Raw genomic sequence first — 16,487 nt, forward strand, 5'->3', positions numbered from 1 at the left:
GAATTTGTCTTTTTTTTTCCTTCTTCTCTGTTTTGATCTGTTTGAACTTGAAGGATAACTAGCATTTTTTATTTCTAACACACTAAGCACCTCTCACGTTAGGATCACAAACTTTCTACTACTTAATACACTAAACCCTCATTTTGATATAAGCTTCCCTCATCCTGATAAAATAAATCAAAGTGTTTAAAAATACATCTATTAGGCTTTGAAACCATACTATATGGAAGTAAATTAGGAGAATCAAAAAATGATAATAATAAGTTATTACAATATATTCAGCCCAAACCTAACACATAAAAACAAAACAAAGAACCTGGGTTCAATTTCAACCAATCAATGAATCCTAGTGAACCATGTCTCAACAAAACTAAAGGTTGTTACACAACATGGCAAATTGACTATGTTAGTACATCTAGGTTGATAATCATAAGCCAAAAGGTTCTATTAAAAAAAAAATCACTAGCCATTCTGTAAATGAAATCCTAAAAACTACTCCTCTCTGCCCTTATCATAGAAATTACTAAAAGCCTACAAGGCATATTGCTCACCCAGTTATGAGCTTAAAGAGATGGACATATCTGCATTCTCACTATATAAATTGACTCAACCATTAGAACTACCAAGCTATTTGCCATCACAATAGTAAACGGGTCTATGACCAACGATACTTTACTTAGCAAAAAAAAAAAAATACTTTAAATTCTGGTTCTAGTCAATTCAACTTAATTTAAATTAATCAAAACCCGCATTATGAAAAAATACATTCATGCACGGAAAAAACAAAAACTTGTACTTAGAGAAAGAAAGATAATTGAAAAATACCTCCAGCGAATTGGGGTCGAGTTGGAGCTGAGTTATGGTGTCAGTATTGCCTACTTGATTCATCATCTCTTTAGCATCCTGATTCATCATACACCACATCATATTAAATCACATAAAGTAAACCCACGAACACAACCATTTAATCTAAAACACCATCATATTCAACCAAACAAAAAAAAGAAAGAAAGAAAGAAAGAAAGAAAAGATACACTGATCTTTCCTACCCAAATTAAAGAAATTAAATTTAACACAAAAACCCTAAAACAACTTCACAAATCTTACAACAAACGACTCTAACCTTCGGAAACAAACTGAACCCAGAACTCCTCTATCGGTGGCGATTCAACAGATCGGACGGTGAAGGGAGAAATTAACAAAACAAATTGAGATCAAAAAAGAAGCAAAAAGAAAAATCAAAAAAGCAAATAAATGTGATGTGCGAAGCAATAAGATACAACAAAGTAGCGAATAAAGAAAAAATTGCAGGAAAACAGTTTGAAAAATAAGGAGAGATTGGGAGGAAAATCAAAGAATCACGGATGGAAGAGAATCGGATGAAATTTCTGATGGGGAGAGAGGGACAGAGAGGAGAGAAATCTAGAGTCTCTTTGTTGGGTCGTGTTTGGGGTTTGGCCTGGAAATGTTGGCGGTGTGGAAAGAAATATCTTTGGTTCGTTGAGGGTAAATGTGTCAATTTCTCACTTTTTTAATTTATAATTGATTTTTTTAATTTAATCAAAATAATTATTAATATACCATGTTATATAGAGTTTGTGGTCCAAATAAAACCTTTATATATATATATATAGAATGCGTCATTATTAATTTTATTTAAATTACTTAATATTAAAAAATTTATCAACAATTAAACTAATGATTTAAATTTATATGTATAAAAAAAATATAATAAAGAATAATGTGAAGAATAATAAATTTTTATTGATAACATTTTAAATATTTTTATTCTATTTATTGTAATAAACTCATAAATAAATTTTTAATTTATGTTTAATAAAATTAATAAATAAAGTTAGATAACTGGGCCTATTTGGGAACTATTTTTAAAATTATATTCTTCAGAACAAAAAATATAGAAAATACATTTGGTAACCAAAAACCGTTTTCCATTTCTTATTCTTAAAAACATTTTTTAGTTATTTTATATTGTTTTCACTTATTTTATAGAAGTTATTTTCAAAAATAATTATTCAAAAACATGTATAATAATTAAAAATAAAATACTAAATATAAAATTATTTTTAAAACAAATTTAAAAATATTAAAAATAGGTTAAAAATATTTTAAGTTTTCAAATAGACTTTTATTTTTCAAAAATTCTCAAAAATTATTTTTAAAAATTGTTTTCTAAAACAGTTGTGATAAAGTAGATTTAGATAACAATTTTTGAAAATTATTCTCTAATATTTTATAAAACAAATATATATACTTAGAAATTTGAAATATTTTTAACATGTTTTTAATATTTTTAAATATGTTTTAAATTTTATTTTTAATTATTCTTCAAGTTTGTTAGTTATTTTCTACAACAATATTTGAGTGAAAATAATTAAAATATATTATCTGAAAATATGATTTTTTTATTTTTATAAAAAAAAAATGTTTTTCCTTTTGATTCTATTCAAGTGAAGAATAAAATAAGATGAACGAAAAAAAAATGAAGAAATTGTTTGACTGTAGAGAAGACGAGAAGAGGAAGAATAATGCATTAGGGTCAAAATTTTGAGTGGGTGGAGGGATGGAAGAATAAATAAGAGCATTAAAAATTGAATACACCTAAGCTTCTTTATATACTTATTGTAGTATTATTGAAATACATGATTTTATCTATGTAAACTATTACTACTTCTTGTATACTTTACTTTGGGTTGGCTATTAGACGCTCTATTTTTATTAATATGTACTTTTTCTATGTAAACTATTACAAACTTTTCTTTATATAGAAGTATTCATTAAATTTATAATATTTAGTTGTTTTGTATAACTTTAGCTTTGTCTCTCAAAGGCACCGAGATGGTTCTCATATATCTTTTCGGCTTCTATAAACACTAAACATTTCGCATACAAACAACATCTCACTTTGCCTTTGATTTGAACTAATCTTTACAATTTATATGATTATTTTTTTATATATATCACCTACGTATAAGATGTGAAGAGGTTATGAACATATTATGTAGTACAGTCATAATAATATGTTCTCTATTAACGAAAAGTACTATTTGAAGAAAGTCTTTATATATCAAACTTTTCAAATTTTATAAGACTCGTGTGTGGTTATCATATTTTTTTCACCCAAAAAATATGCAGATGAAATAACAAAATTCTATTTGTTGATATTGTATTAACTCTCTCAAGTAAAGATGTTAAATATCTATTTTTATTGCAGGTATAGTTCATGATCAACACTATTGTAAATGCAAACTATAAATCAAGGGATATTAGGTATGCAAGCATCAAGCCCCTAATGTAGCAATTTTATTCATTATTTCCATGTCATTTGATGCAATTCAACTCAATTAATCTCTGCATTGATTGTTGTATTTGTGATATTTGTTTATAATTTTGCATTCCATGTTGCCTCAATGTGCTACAATTAGACTCGTTTCTTTGCTTCAAACTATTCAATATATTTCTCAACTTAATATCATTTATTTTATCACATTTCAACTAAGATACTCATTTTTTTCTTTTTTACTTAAATGATTAACAAAATAATATTTTTCAAGCTATCATGCTCTAATGTGATTATGTTTTCCACATTTGATTACAAATATAGTTATTATCGTTTGACAACTTCATACCATTAAAAGTAAATATACACTCACATTTCGTTGTCACTGTCAATTTTTTCACTTATTTCACAAATGAAAGTAATTAAAGGCTTTTATCTGATTATAATAACCATTTTATTACCCTTACTTGTCTTTCTTATCCATTTGATCAACGCTTCCATATCACGATGAATGATATCAACGGTGTAGTGTATTATCATTAGAACTTTTAGTATGAATACAATATTTTATATAAGAAATTTAATTAAAATGCAATTTTCTTTTACATAAAAAATAAAAAATGGTTGTTTGGATGTACAATGTTGGACATTCTTAAAAGTGTTTGACAACATGTGATGTTCTTTAAGAGTATTTGAAACTATACTACCAAACATACATTGGGGTGTCCAAAGTTTGAAATAGTGTAAGACGATTATACCTTATTTAACTCTCAATTTCGAATATTATTCACGACACCTTTTTATTTAAAGTAAAAAAAACATGTAAAGAAATGCAAAAAATACTATAAAAATGTATAATTTTATACTTGTATTGTCGATAAAGATGATTATTTGTTCATTCATGAGCGAGAAACACAACTTCTTTTTGAAAAAAATTGTTAGGGTCTATGGAGGGATTATAAGAGAAGAAATGGAAGAAGAATGAGAGAGATATCGATACATATTTATTCTTCTTTGAGGTAGTTTGGTTATCTCGTAAAAGAGCATTTTTATTATATATAATTTCATTACTCAAATAGATGTAAACCGAAATTGAGTGGATGCAAATATAATTTCTCATAATATAAAAATTTTATCAACAATTAAAATCATGATTTAAATGCAAAGAAATAAAAAAAAATATCATAAAGAATAATGTGAAAAGTAATAAAGTTTTATTAATGCCATATTATATATTTTAATTTTATTTATTGTAAAAAAAACCCATAAAATAAAATATTATTTTTATTTTTGATAAAATTTAATATATATATATGTATAAGAAAATTACACTTATACCCCTGATATTGGATTATATTACAAGGACAGTATATGGGGGCTTACCTCTCTGTTCCTTTTTTATTATTATTTTTAAATTTCAAAGTGGAGAATAAAATAAGATGAATAATAAAAGAAATAAACTGAAGGAAGGAATGATTAGACTGTGGGGAAGACAGGCAGAGGAAGAAGAACATATTAGGTCAAGATTTTTGAGTGCATGGATTGGATGGAAGAAGAAAATAAGAGGATTAAAAAATAAATGTATAAATAAAAAAATGTTATGGGGAAAAAATGATTTGTTCCAAAAAAATAACATATCAAATCAAAAGAAAATAATATTTAAATACAAAACAACAACAGTATTCGAAATTAACTTATTGACCTAAAAATTAAAATATGAGAAAATAAGAATTTGTTTGCCTTTGTGATTTAAAATAATTTTTCGTTTCTAAAAATTAAAAACTATTTTTTAAAATTTATAATACTATTTAACTGTTATTTTTTAAAACAGTTTTTTTAAAACAAAATAAAATAAAGAATAATTTTTAAAAAATAAGCAAAAGGTTTTTTTACCAGTTATTTTTTTTTTAAAAAATTACAGATATGTTTGAACATGTTTCTTGAAACTTGTTTTTTAAAGCTGTTTTTAATTTAAAAAATAAAAAATAGTTTTTAAAAATAAGTTTTAGAAAACATGATCAAATAGGTCTTAATTTTTTTTATCATTCTTTCATTTTCTTAAAACTTTTCAAGAACTAGATATAGCCTAAAATACAAAACGAAGAGAATCTCTATTCTCTTATTAAATAGATAAAAAAAAACTAGATAATAACCTTTCATCATGATTAAAAAAATTATCTACTTATATACTTAGTTTATAATAAAGTAAAGAAAGATTTACAATTAGAAAAAGGGTGTGTAGGGAGGAGGGTGAGCACCGACCGTGGTGGCCGTCAATGTCATTGCCATTGGAAGTCATGCAAATAAGATTAGACAAATAAAACAAATTAAAGATGGAGGAGAGAAAATTGTACTAGAGAGAGAAAGAGAGAGTTTTAAAAGCTAAGCAACTCTTAACCATTTCATTTCAATTCAAGTGTTTTCTAAACCATTTGTCAAGTATTTATTCAAAAAGCACACAAAGCATTTTCTTTCATTTTTAAAAGTACTTTCATAACTTTCTTATTTCCTATACTTTTTATTTATAGTATTTTATAAGAAAAAAAATATCAATTTCAGTTTAAAAATCACCTTGAATGATTCTCTATTATCTTTAAAGTGTTTTTAAAATTTTATCGAATATATAATTTTTAAGCATTAGCAAGCACTTCTAAAATCCCTAAAAGTAGAAAATTAGATATATTTTATTATTATTTATGCTAATTAGAAACTGCACGAATGTACATTTAACAGTGATTCTAAAAAGTGTTTTTAGTATTTCTAATACATTAAATATAAAATATTTTAAATGTAAAAAATACTAAAAATACTTTCTAAAATCACTGTCAAACACACTCTTATTTGACATCTTATCGATAAGAAGCTCAAATGGGCTATATGTTCCTGATGACACTTTTTTTGAGGTCGGGCCGGGCTTACCAAGCAAAGTGACTCAAACTGTTGGGTTGATCGGATTTGGGTTGTGAAATATTAGATCAGAACCGCCTATTGTTGTAAGATTCCATAACAAAAAAAGAAGAAAAAAAGAAGAAGAAAAAACAAAAGGAGGAAGGGAGAAAATTGATTAGTTTTTCAACGTATTTATTTCATTTGTTCATTTCTCTAACAGAATTTTAACGTATCATTTACTTATACCAAAAGTGGAAACTTTATACTTTTACTACCCTTAATAAAGAGATGAAAATGACATAATAAAAACCGTATTCACTAATACATTTTTAATGCTATGTTTGGATCCCGAAAAGTACTAAAGAAAAAAAAATTCTCATCTTTGATTATCCTATAAAAAATAACAAAGAAAATCGAGTATAATTAAATCCGTTAGAAACTTATTCATTTTCACATTGTGTAATATTTATATCAAAGAATTAAAATAATTTATTTTTTTAAAATCTATTTTTTATTTTTTTTCACTTTTTTTTTCGTTCAATTTTTCATCTCTATTTTTTTTTTCCTATACATTTTCCCTCAAATTTTTAGGAAACCAAACATAGGTTAAAACTCACTAAAAAGGAGATGAGGAGTTGTAGAAAATCTCATGATAATGTTTTTCATAAAATAATTAAAATACGATTGAATTTTGTTATATGTATCTTTAGACTTGATGTGAGGTTTTAAAAGTTCAAACAAGTATGACAATTGCAATAAGATCCGTATGGATATCTTAAACCCTCCTCTTTAACTAGTGGTAGAAAATATCAGAAACTGAAATATAAGGAAAATAATTTAGAACACCATGCATTTTTAAATTATTTGATGACAGACGGATGGTAAAGGAAATGATGCATAGCAAGCGTTAAACTCGAGCAATATTAGGAATGGTGAAGTAAGAAAGCATGGGCTAATAACAGAGGAAATTAATAGACAGTAGCTGGGGTGCAGCCAGTGACTTCCACATATTTTTCTTACTTCTACTTTTTCGGAAAAATCATACATAACTTAAGAATGGAGATGACTTGTGAGCGGTGCGTGCAACAAATGCCACATTCAGAGCCCTCATCAGCTTGCCGTCCAATGCGAGTATTTGAACATGCCGTAAGAGTCTAAGATCCATAACCCACATCCTCAATTTGTCCTCTAGTGATTAATTTAGCGTAGCCTTCGGGAAAATTTAAAACTAGAGGGTCCAAACAAAAATGTTATCATCAAGGGCTTACCAAGTAAGAAACTTTGGAGAAAGAAATGCATGGAAATACGACCAACCCTTGTGATATGTAATATATCAAAACCGGTTTGTTTGATGTATTGCAGCCTATTTCACAGGTGTAAGCATCCATATGCCAAACAATGGAGGAGACATCACCATTCAGGCTTCCAACTACAAAACACTACTACCTATTTTCTCCAGTACATTCTGCGAGGCATTATTCTGGGGCTTACTTCTTTCAATTACATTATAGCTTAAACCCAAAAAATCCCATTTCTTAGCTCAATATCATATCCTTGAGCATAAACCCTTCACCCACTTAAATGGACTCTTACATTCATTAACCTCGGTATTCAACTTCACATATGAAAGACAACAGGAACATTCTTCTACACGAGAAATTCACATTCTCATCTACTCAAATTGCATCCAATTCAACCAGGGCAACTCAAATCCAAAAACCCATTTTGATGGCTTGACTTGGTCAATGCAGGAATGGGGGATTGATATATATTCAAATTTGACCTATCTAATAAAATGGATCCACATGGCCAGCAAATCCGCCAAGATTCCAGTTGGATGGTATTCAAGACAAATTTGAGTATCATGTCTTTTAGTGCTTAGTTTCCAACTTCTTTATGTTGTTAGTCTACAAAAAAGAGTCAACTCACAGGACTTTGAGACAATTTTGTTATTTGAAAGTGATGGCAAATACTCAGAAATGTCGGCATTTCCAGCTAATTCCACACTGAGGTATTTCATTCGGTACATATCGTGATAGCAAGTGGCTACAGTCATTCACCATATTGACAAGCAGAGTCCACAACTTCAATCTTTGTTCTAAATTTTGACACCAATTTCATGGAATATTTTACCTGCTTTTCATCAAATGAAAAGAGAGATAAACTTGAACCTAAGTTGAATAATCTGAAACAAGGAAGAAACCTGAAGCCAGCACAAATATCGCTTGTTTGTGTGCAAGCTCTCCTCTACTGTTACTCTTCCCTGCTTCCACAAATTTGAGAAGATAATGAAGATTACTATACTTATCATTATCATTTTAAATTATTTATTATCATCATCTTCATTATGATTATTATCATTATAAATTAACAACAGAACAGACAACCGGAGAAGAGAAGATACTAAACCTGATTTCCGAAGCACAAGGGACTAGGATGAGACACTGATCCAAGTTCTAGTGTACTGCAAATCCATTGGGCCAATACCATTTCCCAGGTTTTGCAACATCCTTACCAACAAAAGAATACCCTATACCTGGAGGTTACTTCTCAGATTCCCCCAGCATCTAAAAAACCTTGAGGTCTTTGGCATACAAGCCACTCCAACATAAATGGGCATTCGATCAAATAGAACTCAATAAGTAACACATCTTCTTCCTTCAATGAGGAACACGAAACCTATCCTAATCACCCTAGTAGAGGAGTTGGTGGCTTCCATATGACTGTACAAAATAAATCAACAAGTAATGGCAAAAGTACCCAACCAATAGAGCAACTAGTGGCTCACCTTTTCAATTATGATAGACAACCGATAATCTCCTTAGAGACTATAATTTACCATTAAATGGCAGCTGACCTTTTAAGAACCCATAGGAGAATTAGAAGAGTCCATTCCAAGACATAGTTCTCACAGGCTGCTTCCTTTTAAAGCTCATACCACATGCCAAACCACCAACTGAAGAACTAAAAACCTCAATTACACCATCAATTGATGAAATGCATTGAGACCTTGAGATACCACTAAAACCTCGGGCATATGCCCTAAATTTTTTAAGCAACTTGAGCTCAGAAGCACTTACTACTCAATGAACTCTGGAACCACTTGGGGTCCTGCAGGTGATCAGAATCTCAGAATATCTCCCTGCCCAAAACACATTATTGGTACTACTTTCCAAGACTGATGAATACAAGTTGGATGCATACGAGCGAATTCCAATTTGTTAAATTAAGCAAAGCATATAAAGAGAACTCTACAAACACTTCATTGCTTGTCTGAACCTGTGAAATCCAACTTCTTATCTCAGGTCACATGTATAAGTAGACATCACTGCAAAAGGGTTGAAGGGTTCTAGCAATGCCACACTGCATGATGAATTTAAGCAATGAGAAAGTATAAGAAAGTTCAACACCAACTCACATTAGTCATGATCCCTTTGATGGCTGAAAAGTTCCAAATTCAAAGTTTGGATGGCTCCTTGCTAAATGCCTTTCTGCCCAGGCCCAAGCACCAAAATCAACATATATAAAGATGAAGATATGTGAAGAAACTTAATAGAGGATCTCCATCAACTTACAAGAAACTTCCCCAAAATGACCCTTGGTATATAGAGTGTCACCATAACCTATAACAATACAGAACTTGCAAAGATGAAAATGAGACACTGCAGTTATACCCATGATTAGGGAAAAGAAAAACTCTGAATAAGTCCAAGACCTAGCCACCGTTATATCTGAAGAAACATGCAAGCATGTGCATCACAATATCAACCAACTATTTGCTGTGGACTACAGATCGTCAAGCCTTCCAAGCGCTAGCATCTGATATTTACTTAACTTGATTGAAAATTGAGAATGAAACAGCAATGTTAATCAAATCAAGTTCCACAATCAGTCCATGAATAACCAAATTGCTGCACCAACCTCCATTAAATACAACACATACTACACTCTTGGCTCATAGCAGCAGGAAACAACCTAATCAAAATCTCCTCCTTTTCAATCGGGAGATGTCATCAAATCCTTGATCATGCCAAACCTGCTCACCATGCCTGTAATTTCCTTCCTGATCTTCAATGCTTCTTCTAGGTGCATTTCCAGGTCGATTCTTTACTCGCCTGTCAAACTCCCTCTCCCTCAAATTCCCTCTTTCAAGGAACTCTGAGTCAGCTTCAGGACAAAACCTATAAGGCCTAGGACCATCCTCTATATTGAAACGAAAACCCTCAGCACCAGCACCGTTGTAAGGAGGTCTGAAAGAACGAACAGGCCCCCGTCTTTCACCAATCCTTCTTCTCTCCTCACCACTTCCATCACCACCAAGCTCATGAAATCGACCTGAATGCATGGGGGGTCCAAAGAACTCATCACTGTCTGTCCTTTCTCGAGGTTCTATAATGTCGAATCTCCGACTGTTTCTTAGTAATATCCGGCCAGATGGGCTCCTCCTATTGGGAATGACAGATCTTGGAGGGCCATGGTCTCGTGCAGAATCCATATCCCTCAAATCATTTGATGGCCGGGGCAAAAAAGGAGGGGAACCATGCCTCCTAGCCACTATCTCTTCAGGGAAACAAGGACGATCTGGAGACCTCATCCTATCCATCCTATAAACTGCTGGAGATCTTCTATGAGTCAATTCTGGATGTCCATTAAACCCATCAGGTGATCTTCTTCTGGGTGATGACCATGGGCCAGGAGATCCAGATCGCATTGGAGACTTTGAATGAATTCTAGGAGGACCCCTCCTCTGGATAGAAGAAAAATTCCTGTTCCCTTGGACAAAATGACCTTCCACTCCCTCAAATGGAGGTTGTTGGCGAGTAAATACTGGCTCTACAATATCATCTCTCAAACCCCTTATGAACTTTTCACTATGCCTCAGTCCAACCAAATCAGAAGCATCTTCACCGATGCATCTATTTGGGCTAATATTTCTTGGAATTCTGCGAACCATTTGAGGGCCTCGTGTAGCCGGCCCTTCTCTACCACCAGGAGATCGCCTCCTTGAAGGTGGATGCCGGAAAACTGCCACCTCATCATTTAAGGGTTTTCTCCCTCCTCTACCCGTGCCAACAGCACCATCTGGTGCAATAATATAGCTGCTGCATTCAAGATCTGCATCAACAACATCAGTTTTATGTCTACGGAAACGAAAATCTGTTGGACCATTATAAAGTTCAGGTGCAAAGTCATGATCAGAATCCCAGTCACCATGTAGAGCATCCAATCGGCTGGAACCTCTTCCTCTGCCTCGGGTAAAACTTAATCTAGAATTTCTCAGTGCCTGATCTTGATTCCGCTCTCTCAAAAATTTGTGGGGGCCATCAATGAAAATTTCATCCCTGAAAACATGTAAGGAAGAAAAATGAAATAAAAGGATATTTACCAAGGTTCCTCCAAAGAAGGGACAAATTAAACAAGCAGCAACAGGGTCAGAAATAATCACCTCCCTTGAGAATGTAATTTATCTCCCTCAGGCACTAAATCAGTGAACCTCTCTCTTACGGTTCGAGATGGTAATGACCTGCCTGAAACAGATCTTGTTTTATATAAAGATGAAACATATGAAGCACGAGGTAGATTTATAATCCTGCTCCGAGTACCTCCACTGTTGGCATCCTTATTTGCATCATTACTATTTAGAGATACTTCAGTCTTAGGTAAGGCTGACTCATTTTTCTCCATTGAGTCAGTTCCTTTCATGCTCCGATCTGTACCCTGACCAACTGCCACTGCAGTTCCTTGACTTCCACTGACTGCTTTATCAGATGATAGTTCAGATTCATGGTCCTCTGAAACTTCCTTTTTCCCAGATCGATCAAGGGGTTTTCTTCGAATGGGCTTCATGGGCCCCTTTTTGTCCAGTTCAGTTATCGGGATCTCAACTGTTGATGACTTGTCGAAACAGGCGTCTTTCTCAGCAACCATATCGGTTTTCTCATCAGGAACCGCATCAAGACATTCTTCGCTAACATCATTATTTGTTTCACCAGGATCTTCTGTTTTGGTGTCTCTTTCCTCAGCTTGAAGTGATGCAGGACAATCATCACCAGAAGAACCCAAAAAACCCACTTTTTTATTATCAGAATCACCACAATTAACATCTTCTGCTTCTCTTTTCTCAGACATAGGGCCTACATCAGTATGCACAAGTGGTTCTCGGACCTCTCCATCTTCATAGTCATCATCATCTTCTCCACCAAATCGTTCCGCTTCCATAACTGTAGCTAAATCATGATTTCCATCTGAGTCATAATCAGATTCATAAGAATCTTCGAGCATGTCAGTTGATATGTTAATCTTTTCCTCATCACTTACAGACCCCTCACCGTCTCTTCTAACAGACCCCTCACCGTCTCTTCTCACAGACCCCTCACCATCTCTTGCAGAGCCCCCCCCATCTCCACATGAACCCAAAGGCGCTTCCTCCATCAATTTCAATCTGCACTGCTCAGGATCACCAACATTCAAATTTTCTTCCACTCCTGGCGCATGTACATCTGAAACATTCAATTCTTTACCTTTATGAACCTCAGATATAGAAACGGTTTCTGAAGCAACCTGCTTAATACTATTGCTTGCATTCTGAGGCACCTCTGTACTAACATGGATTCCTTTTGCACAAGTGGAATTTCCTGAATGGCTTGACACATTCCCATTTATTGGTAACTCTGTTGAACAAGTAGGAAGCTCTGAAGGGCACAAATGCGAAGATTTAGGCAATACCACTTCACGAGATTGATTATCCAAGCATTGAAACACCTGTCCACCTGATAACTGTGATGCCCCCTCAGCTGTCTTATGAATTCCATGATTTCCCTCATGTACTGGTTCAGATTTGATGATTCTAGGATCCAATTTTGGCCTGCCGAAATTTAAATTTTTCAGGGTTTCCAACCTCTCAATCTCACGTTTTATAATTCTAAAATCTAGTGATCTCTCAAGGTTGTCTTTCGATCCCTTAAAATCCAGCTTGGGACTATCATCAATTGGTTCAGATTTTACATTCCCTGCCATATTTGGCTTTCCAGTTGACACTAGAACAGTGGATAAGTTTGAAGTAGGAATAACCCTGACTGAATCTACTTTAGAGGATGATCCAGAATGTTCCCCACCTATAATTGGCTGGAGACAAGGGCTTAGTTGCAGAACAAGAGAATCCCCAAAATTGTAATGCTGACCAGGAGATTTGGAGGATATGGTGAAATTAGGATTGTGTTTGCTCCCTTTAAGAAACTGGTTTCCAGAAGCAACACCAGCTACAACCATTCCATCTGAACGTATCAAAGGCTTTATATCTTGTGTATCACTGGTAACATTCAAACAATTGATCCCATCAGTTCCCTGGCATGCAGCTCCATCACTCTCAGAACGGTCCCATGCATCCATTGTGGTATTCAAATCCCAGTTTGACCTGTTAGCCTGAAGATGAGCTCCATCTACATTCAACTTATCCTTGCCACTTCCATAATTGATACTGCTTTTTCCTTTGCTCAAAGATAAATTCAAAGAAGCAGAACCTAGTTTCTCTAGAAACTGACCGCTCCCTTCACTATTTTGACCAACCAAGGGGGGAGCAAAGGGTTCCTTTGGTCCTAATGACAATTCAGTGCTGCCTATAATTGTAGATACTTGAGGTTCATAATCCCTTTCTATTTTTAGTTTGCTAAATATGTCCTTTCCTACATGAAGAGAAAGAGCTTCCTTGCAAGCTAATTGCGGCTCTGTATTTCCAGAAATGATCTGGCCTGAAGTTTTTTCCGCTGGCATGGGCTTTTCTTCGCTTGCTATACTTTCAGAAGAACCAGAATAAATTCTAAGGCTTGGTTCCAGAGGATTGACTCCAGAAATATTAGCATCACTTTCGATTAAACTAATATTTTTATCAGCAGATCTTTCTCTTCTTTCCTCTGAGAAATAATTCTTGCTTCCATCAGATACGCCAGAAGAAGTTGTTACAACACTGGCATTTGAGTGACATGAATCCTGAGATAAGTTCCTATGTGAAATTTGTTCTTCAGGTGGAGGTGAAGGAGACCGCACCAATGGGAACCTCCTTTTCTTGATAGGAATACCTGCAATAGAAGCACTATACTGCCGGGAAACAGATTTAATCCCAGGCTGCCAATAGAAGATAATGAATCAATATCCAAAAAAAAAGAAATTGTTATATTTTTCTAATCTTAGTTGAGAGTGTCTTAGGAAATAAACACAAACGATATTCAAAAAACAAGTGATGCATAAAATTAAGTGTAAGTAAGAAAGGGAGATAAACACCTTTTCATTCCCTGATACAGACATGACTCCAATATGTGCCTCTTGAAGATCTCCGATCTCTATCTTAAACAAATATAATTACTTCAATCTCAAAACCCTAGAAATTGCATCTGAAGTAGGTTTCATGTCATTATCTACAATATACCCATTCCTTTGTCAAATAGGTTTGGCTCCATGTATAGGATTTTGTGGATCAAAACCTGTAGACAAAATGGCAAAATCAATCAACATAAATTGGATTAGAATTATCATTCAGATGTAGATACGACAAACAAATCTTGATTCAAACAATCAAAGAAGAAATTTCACTTAACACTGGATGGAAGATTTCCCCAATACCCTAGGCTAAACTGAAAATAAATATTTGAAAGATAACCATTTTTAAATATTCCTCCAAAGGTAATGATCAAACTATTAAACAACAATAGTTTATCTGCAAACCTCCATTTATCATAACAATATTCACATGCATATACAAATCTAAAAAAGAACATGGGAAGCCCGCTGGGCATGCTCCAGGAAATATATCTTTGCTTATGAAACTGTCCTTTTCTAAGAATTTTTTTCCCTAAACTGTTTTTAATCCTTGAATTTCAAAATTGAGTGGTTCATGAAAATAAAAGAAAAAAACGACTGAGAAAAAGAGAGATAATGAAATCATGAATAAAATCAACATCATCTGCATTTTGGAAACATTGAATAAGCTAAGCTAGATTTAAGCACACACAGGAGATCAAAGTCTACATAGAGAAAGAAGATGATCAGATCCATCACCACAGCCTCAAATTTAATTAAAAAAGTGGGATGCCTGATAATGAATCATATACGTCACATATTAACCCTTTGTTTCGTTACCCGAAAAACTGTGGAGGGGAAGAAAAAGAAAGAAAAAAAACACATGGTCCGTTCCATCGGCTTTCCAAGTATGGAAAACTCCCCGTAAATAAAAAATATTTTCTTCCCAATTCCCACCTTTTCTCGACAACCAAACAGATCACAAGGAAAATTAAAATAAAACATCTGAGATCCACCTTTCAACTCCTCTTTTCCCACCTTTTTTTTCCCCAAAACAAACCACACAAAAAAAAAAAAAAAAAAAAAACTAAACCTAAACCTAAATCAAAACTTTCATTTCCTCTCCTTTTCATCAACCAAGCAGATCACAACCAAATAAAAACCCAAAGAAGGGAAGCCACTAAAATTACATGAGAAGAAGGGAAGAAAATCGAAGTAGTAAAGAAGAGACAAGATTCATCGGCACCTTCTTGAAAAACGAGAGGAGAGAGATTTTCTCTTCGCGTGCCGAGACTGTTTGTTAGGGTTCTAGCAAAATGGCATCTCTTCTAAGTTCTATCATCGCGGTGTTCCACTCCCCTTTATTTATTTTTTTTATCGGGAATAGTGGCGTCTTCGTCACGCCAACCGACCTTTGGGTCAATGGCCTGTCGACACGTGTTGGCATGTCATCTGCTAAATAGAAAAGTGACAGTGATGCTTTTGAAAATGACTCGCCAACAACTGTCCTCCACTGGGCCCTGCCGTTCCATCTAAGAAACCGCGTTGCCTCTCGGCAGCGGTCCCCACTCCCCACCTTGCGTGTAGGAGATTATTAATTAAAAATGGGCTACAATTGTAGCAAATAATTTATTTTTTAAAACATTTTCTTAATTTAATCATGCAGAAACATTTTGTTTTAGAAGCAACACCTCCCCCCTAAGGAAAACTCTGGTCAATCCATCGCAGATTCACAATAAGCAATTTAGTATTCTTATGCGCCATCGCTTTCGATTACAAACTTCAAACAAAACAATCACGGTCCACCCCATGAAATCCTAGAGATACCCCATTTCCAATTGCCCATTACAAAGCGCCAAAGGACACCGCCACTTGCCATATTATCAAAATATAAAGGCTTGAAATAACAAAACTGCTCGCCAAACCATTTTTCTTAATAAAAAAATACTTAAATCTAATAATCTAAAAAATAAATTATTCTATTAAAAAATAAACACTTATCCTACCA

General features: G+C 33.4%; 2 protein-coding genes across 7 annotated transcripts in view; both read right to left on the reverse strand.

The window, feature by feature from the left end:
• The window catches only part of LOC117928746 (SAC3 family protein A), a 32,268-nt gene extending 30,822 nt beyond the window's left edge, over positions 1-1,446 (reverse strand). For both annotated transcript variants that reach the window (XM_034848749.1, XM_034848748.1), the window contains exons 1-2: positions 1,124-1,446; positions 826-903 (exon numbers count right to left, since the gene is read on the reverse strand). In XM_034848749.1, coding sequence (XP_034704640.1) covers positions 826-891 — 66 coding nt within the window. In that variant the 5' untranslated portion in view covers positions 892-903; positions 1,124-1,446. The remainder of the gene's footprint in view (positions 1-825; positions 904-1,123) is intronic.
• Positions 1,447-8,121: 6,675 nt separating this feature from the next.
• On the reverse strand, positions 8,122-15,829 carry LOC117929318. 5 transcript variants are annotated; one of them, XR_004653738.1, is made up of 5 exons: positions 15,726-15,829; positions 14,465-14,664; positions 11,634-14,308; positions 9,606-11,529; positions 8,122-9,515 (listed from the first exon to the last, which is right to left on the reverse strand). XR_004653738.1 is itself a non-coding variant. In XM_034849603.1 (5 exons), the coding sequence occupies exons 2-5, from the start codon at positions 14,486-14,488 to the stop codon at positions 10,167-10,169; spliced, it is 3,966 nt and encodes a 1,321-aa protein (XP_034705494.1). In that variant the 5' UTR covers positions 14,489-14,664; positions 15,726-15,829; the 3' UTR covers positions 8,126-10,166. The 5 variants fall into 5 exon arrangements, 3 of the variants coding, with proteins under 3 accessions (XP_034705494.1, XP_034705492.1, XP_034705493.1); XR_004653737.1 differs by having other exon boundaries at positions 8,126-8,450; positions 8,597-11,529; XM_034849603.1 differs by having other exon boundaries at positions 8,126-11,302; positions 11,399-11,529.
• Between the last annotated feature and the right edge of the window lie 658 nt (positions 15,830-16,487).

This window comes from Vitis riparia, chromosome 13 (assembly GCF_004353265.1).
Source record: "Vitis riparia cultivar Riparia Gloire de Montpellier isolate 1030 chromosome 13, EGFV_Vit.rip_1.0, whole genome shotgun sequence".
NCBI classification, from domain to species: Eukaryota; Viridiplantae; Streptophyta; class Magnoliopsida; order Vitales; family Vitaceae; genus Vitis; species Vitis riparia.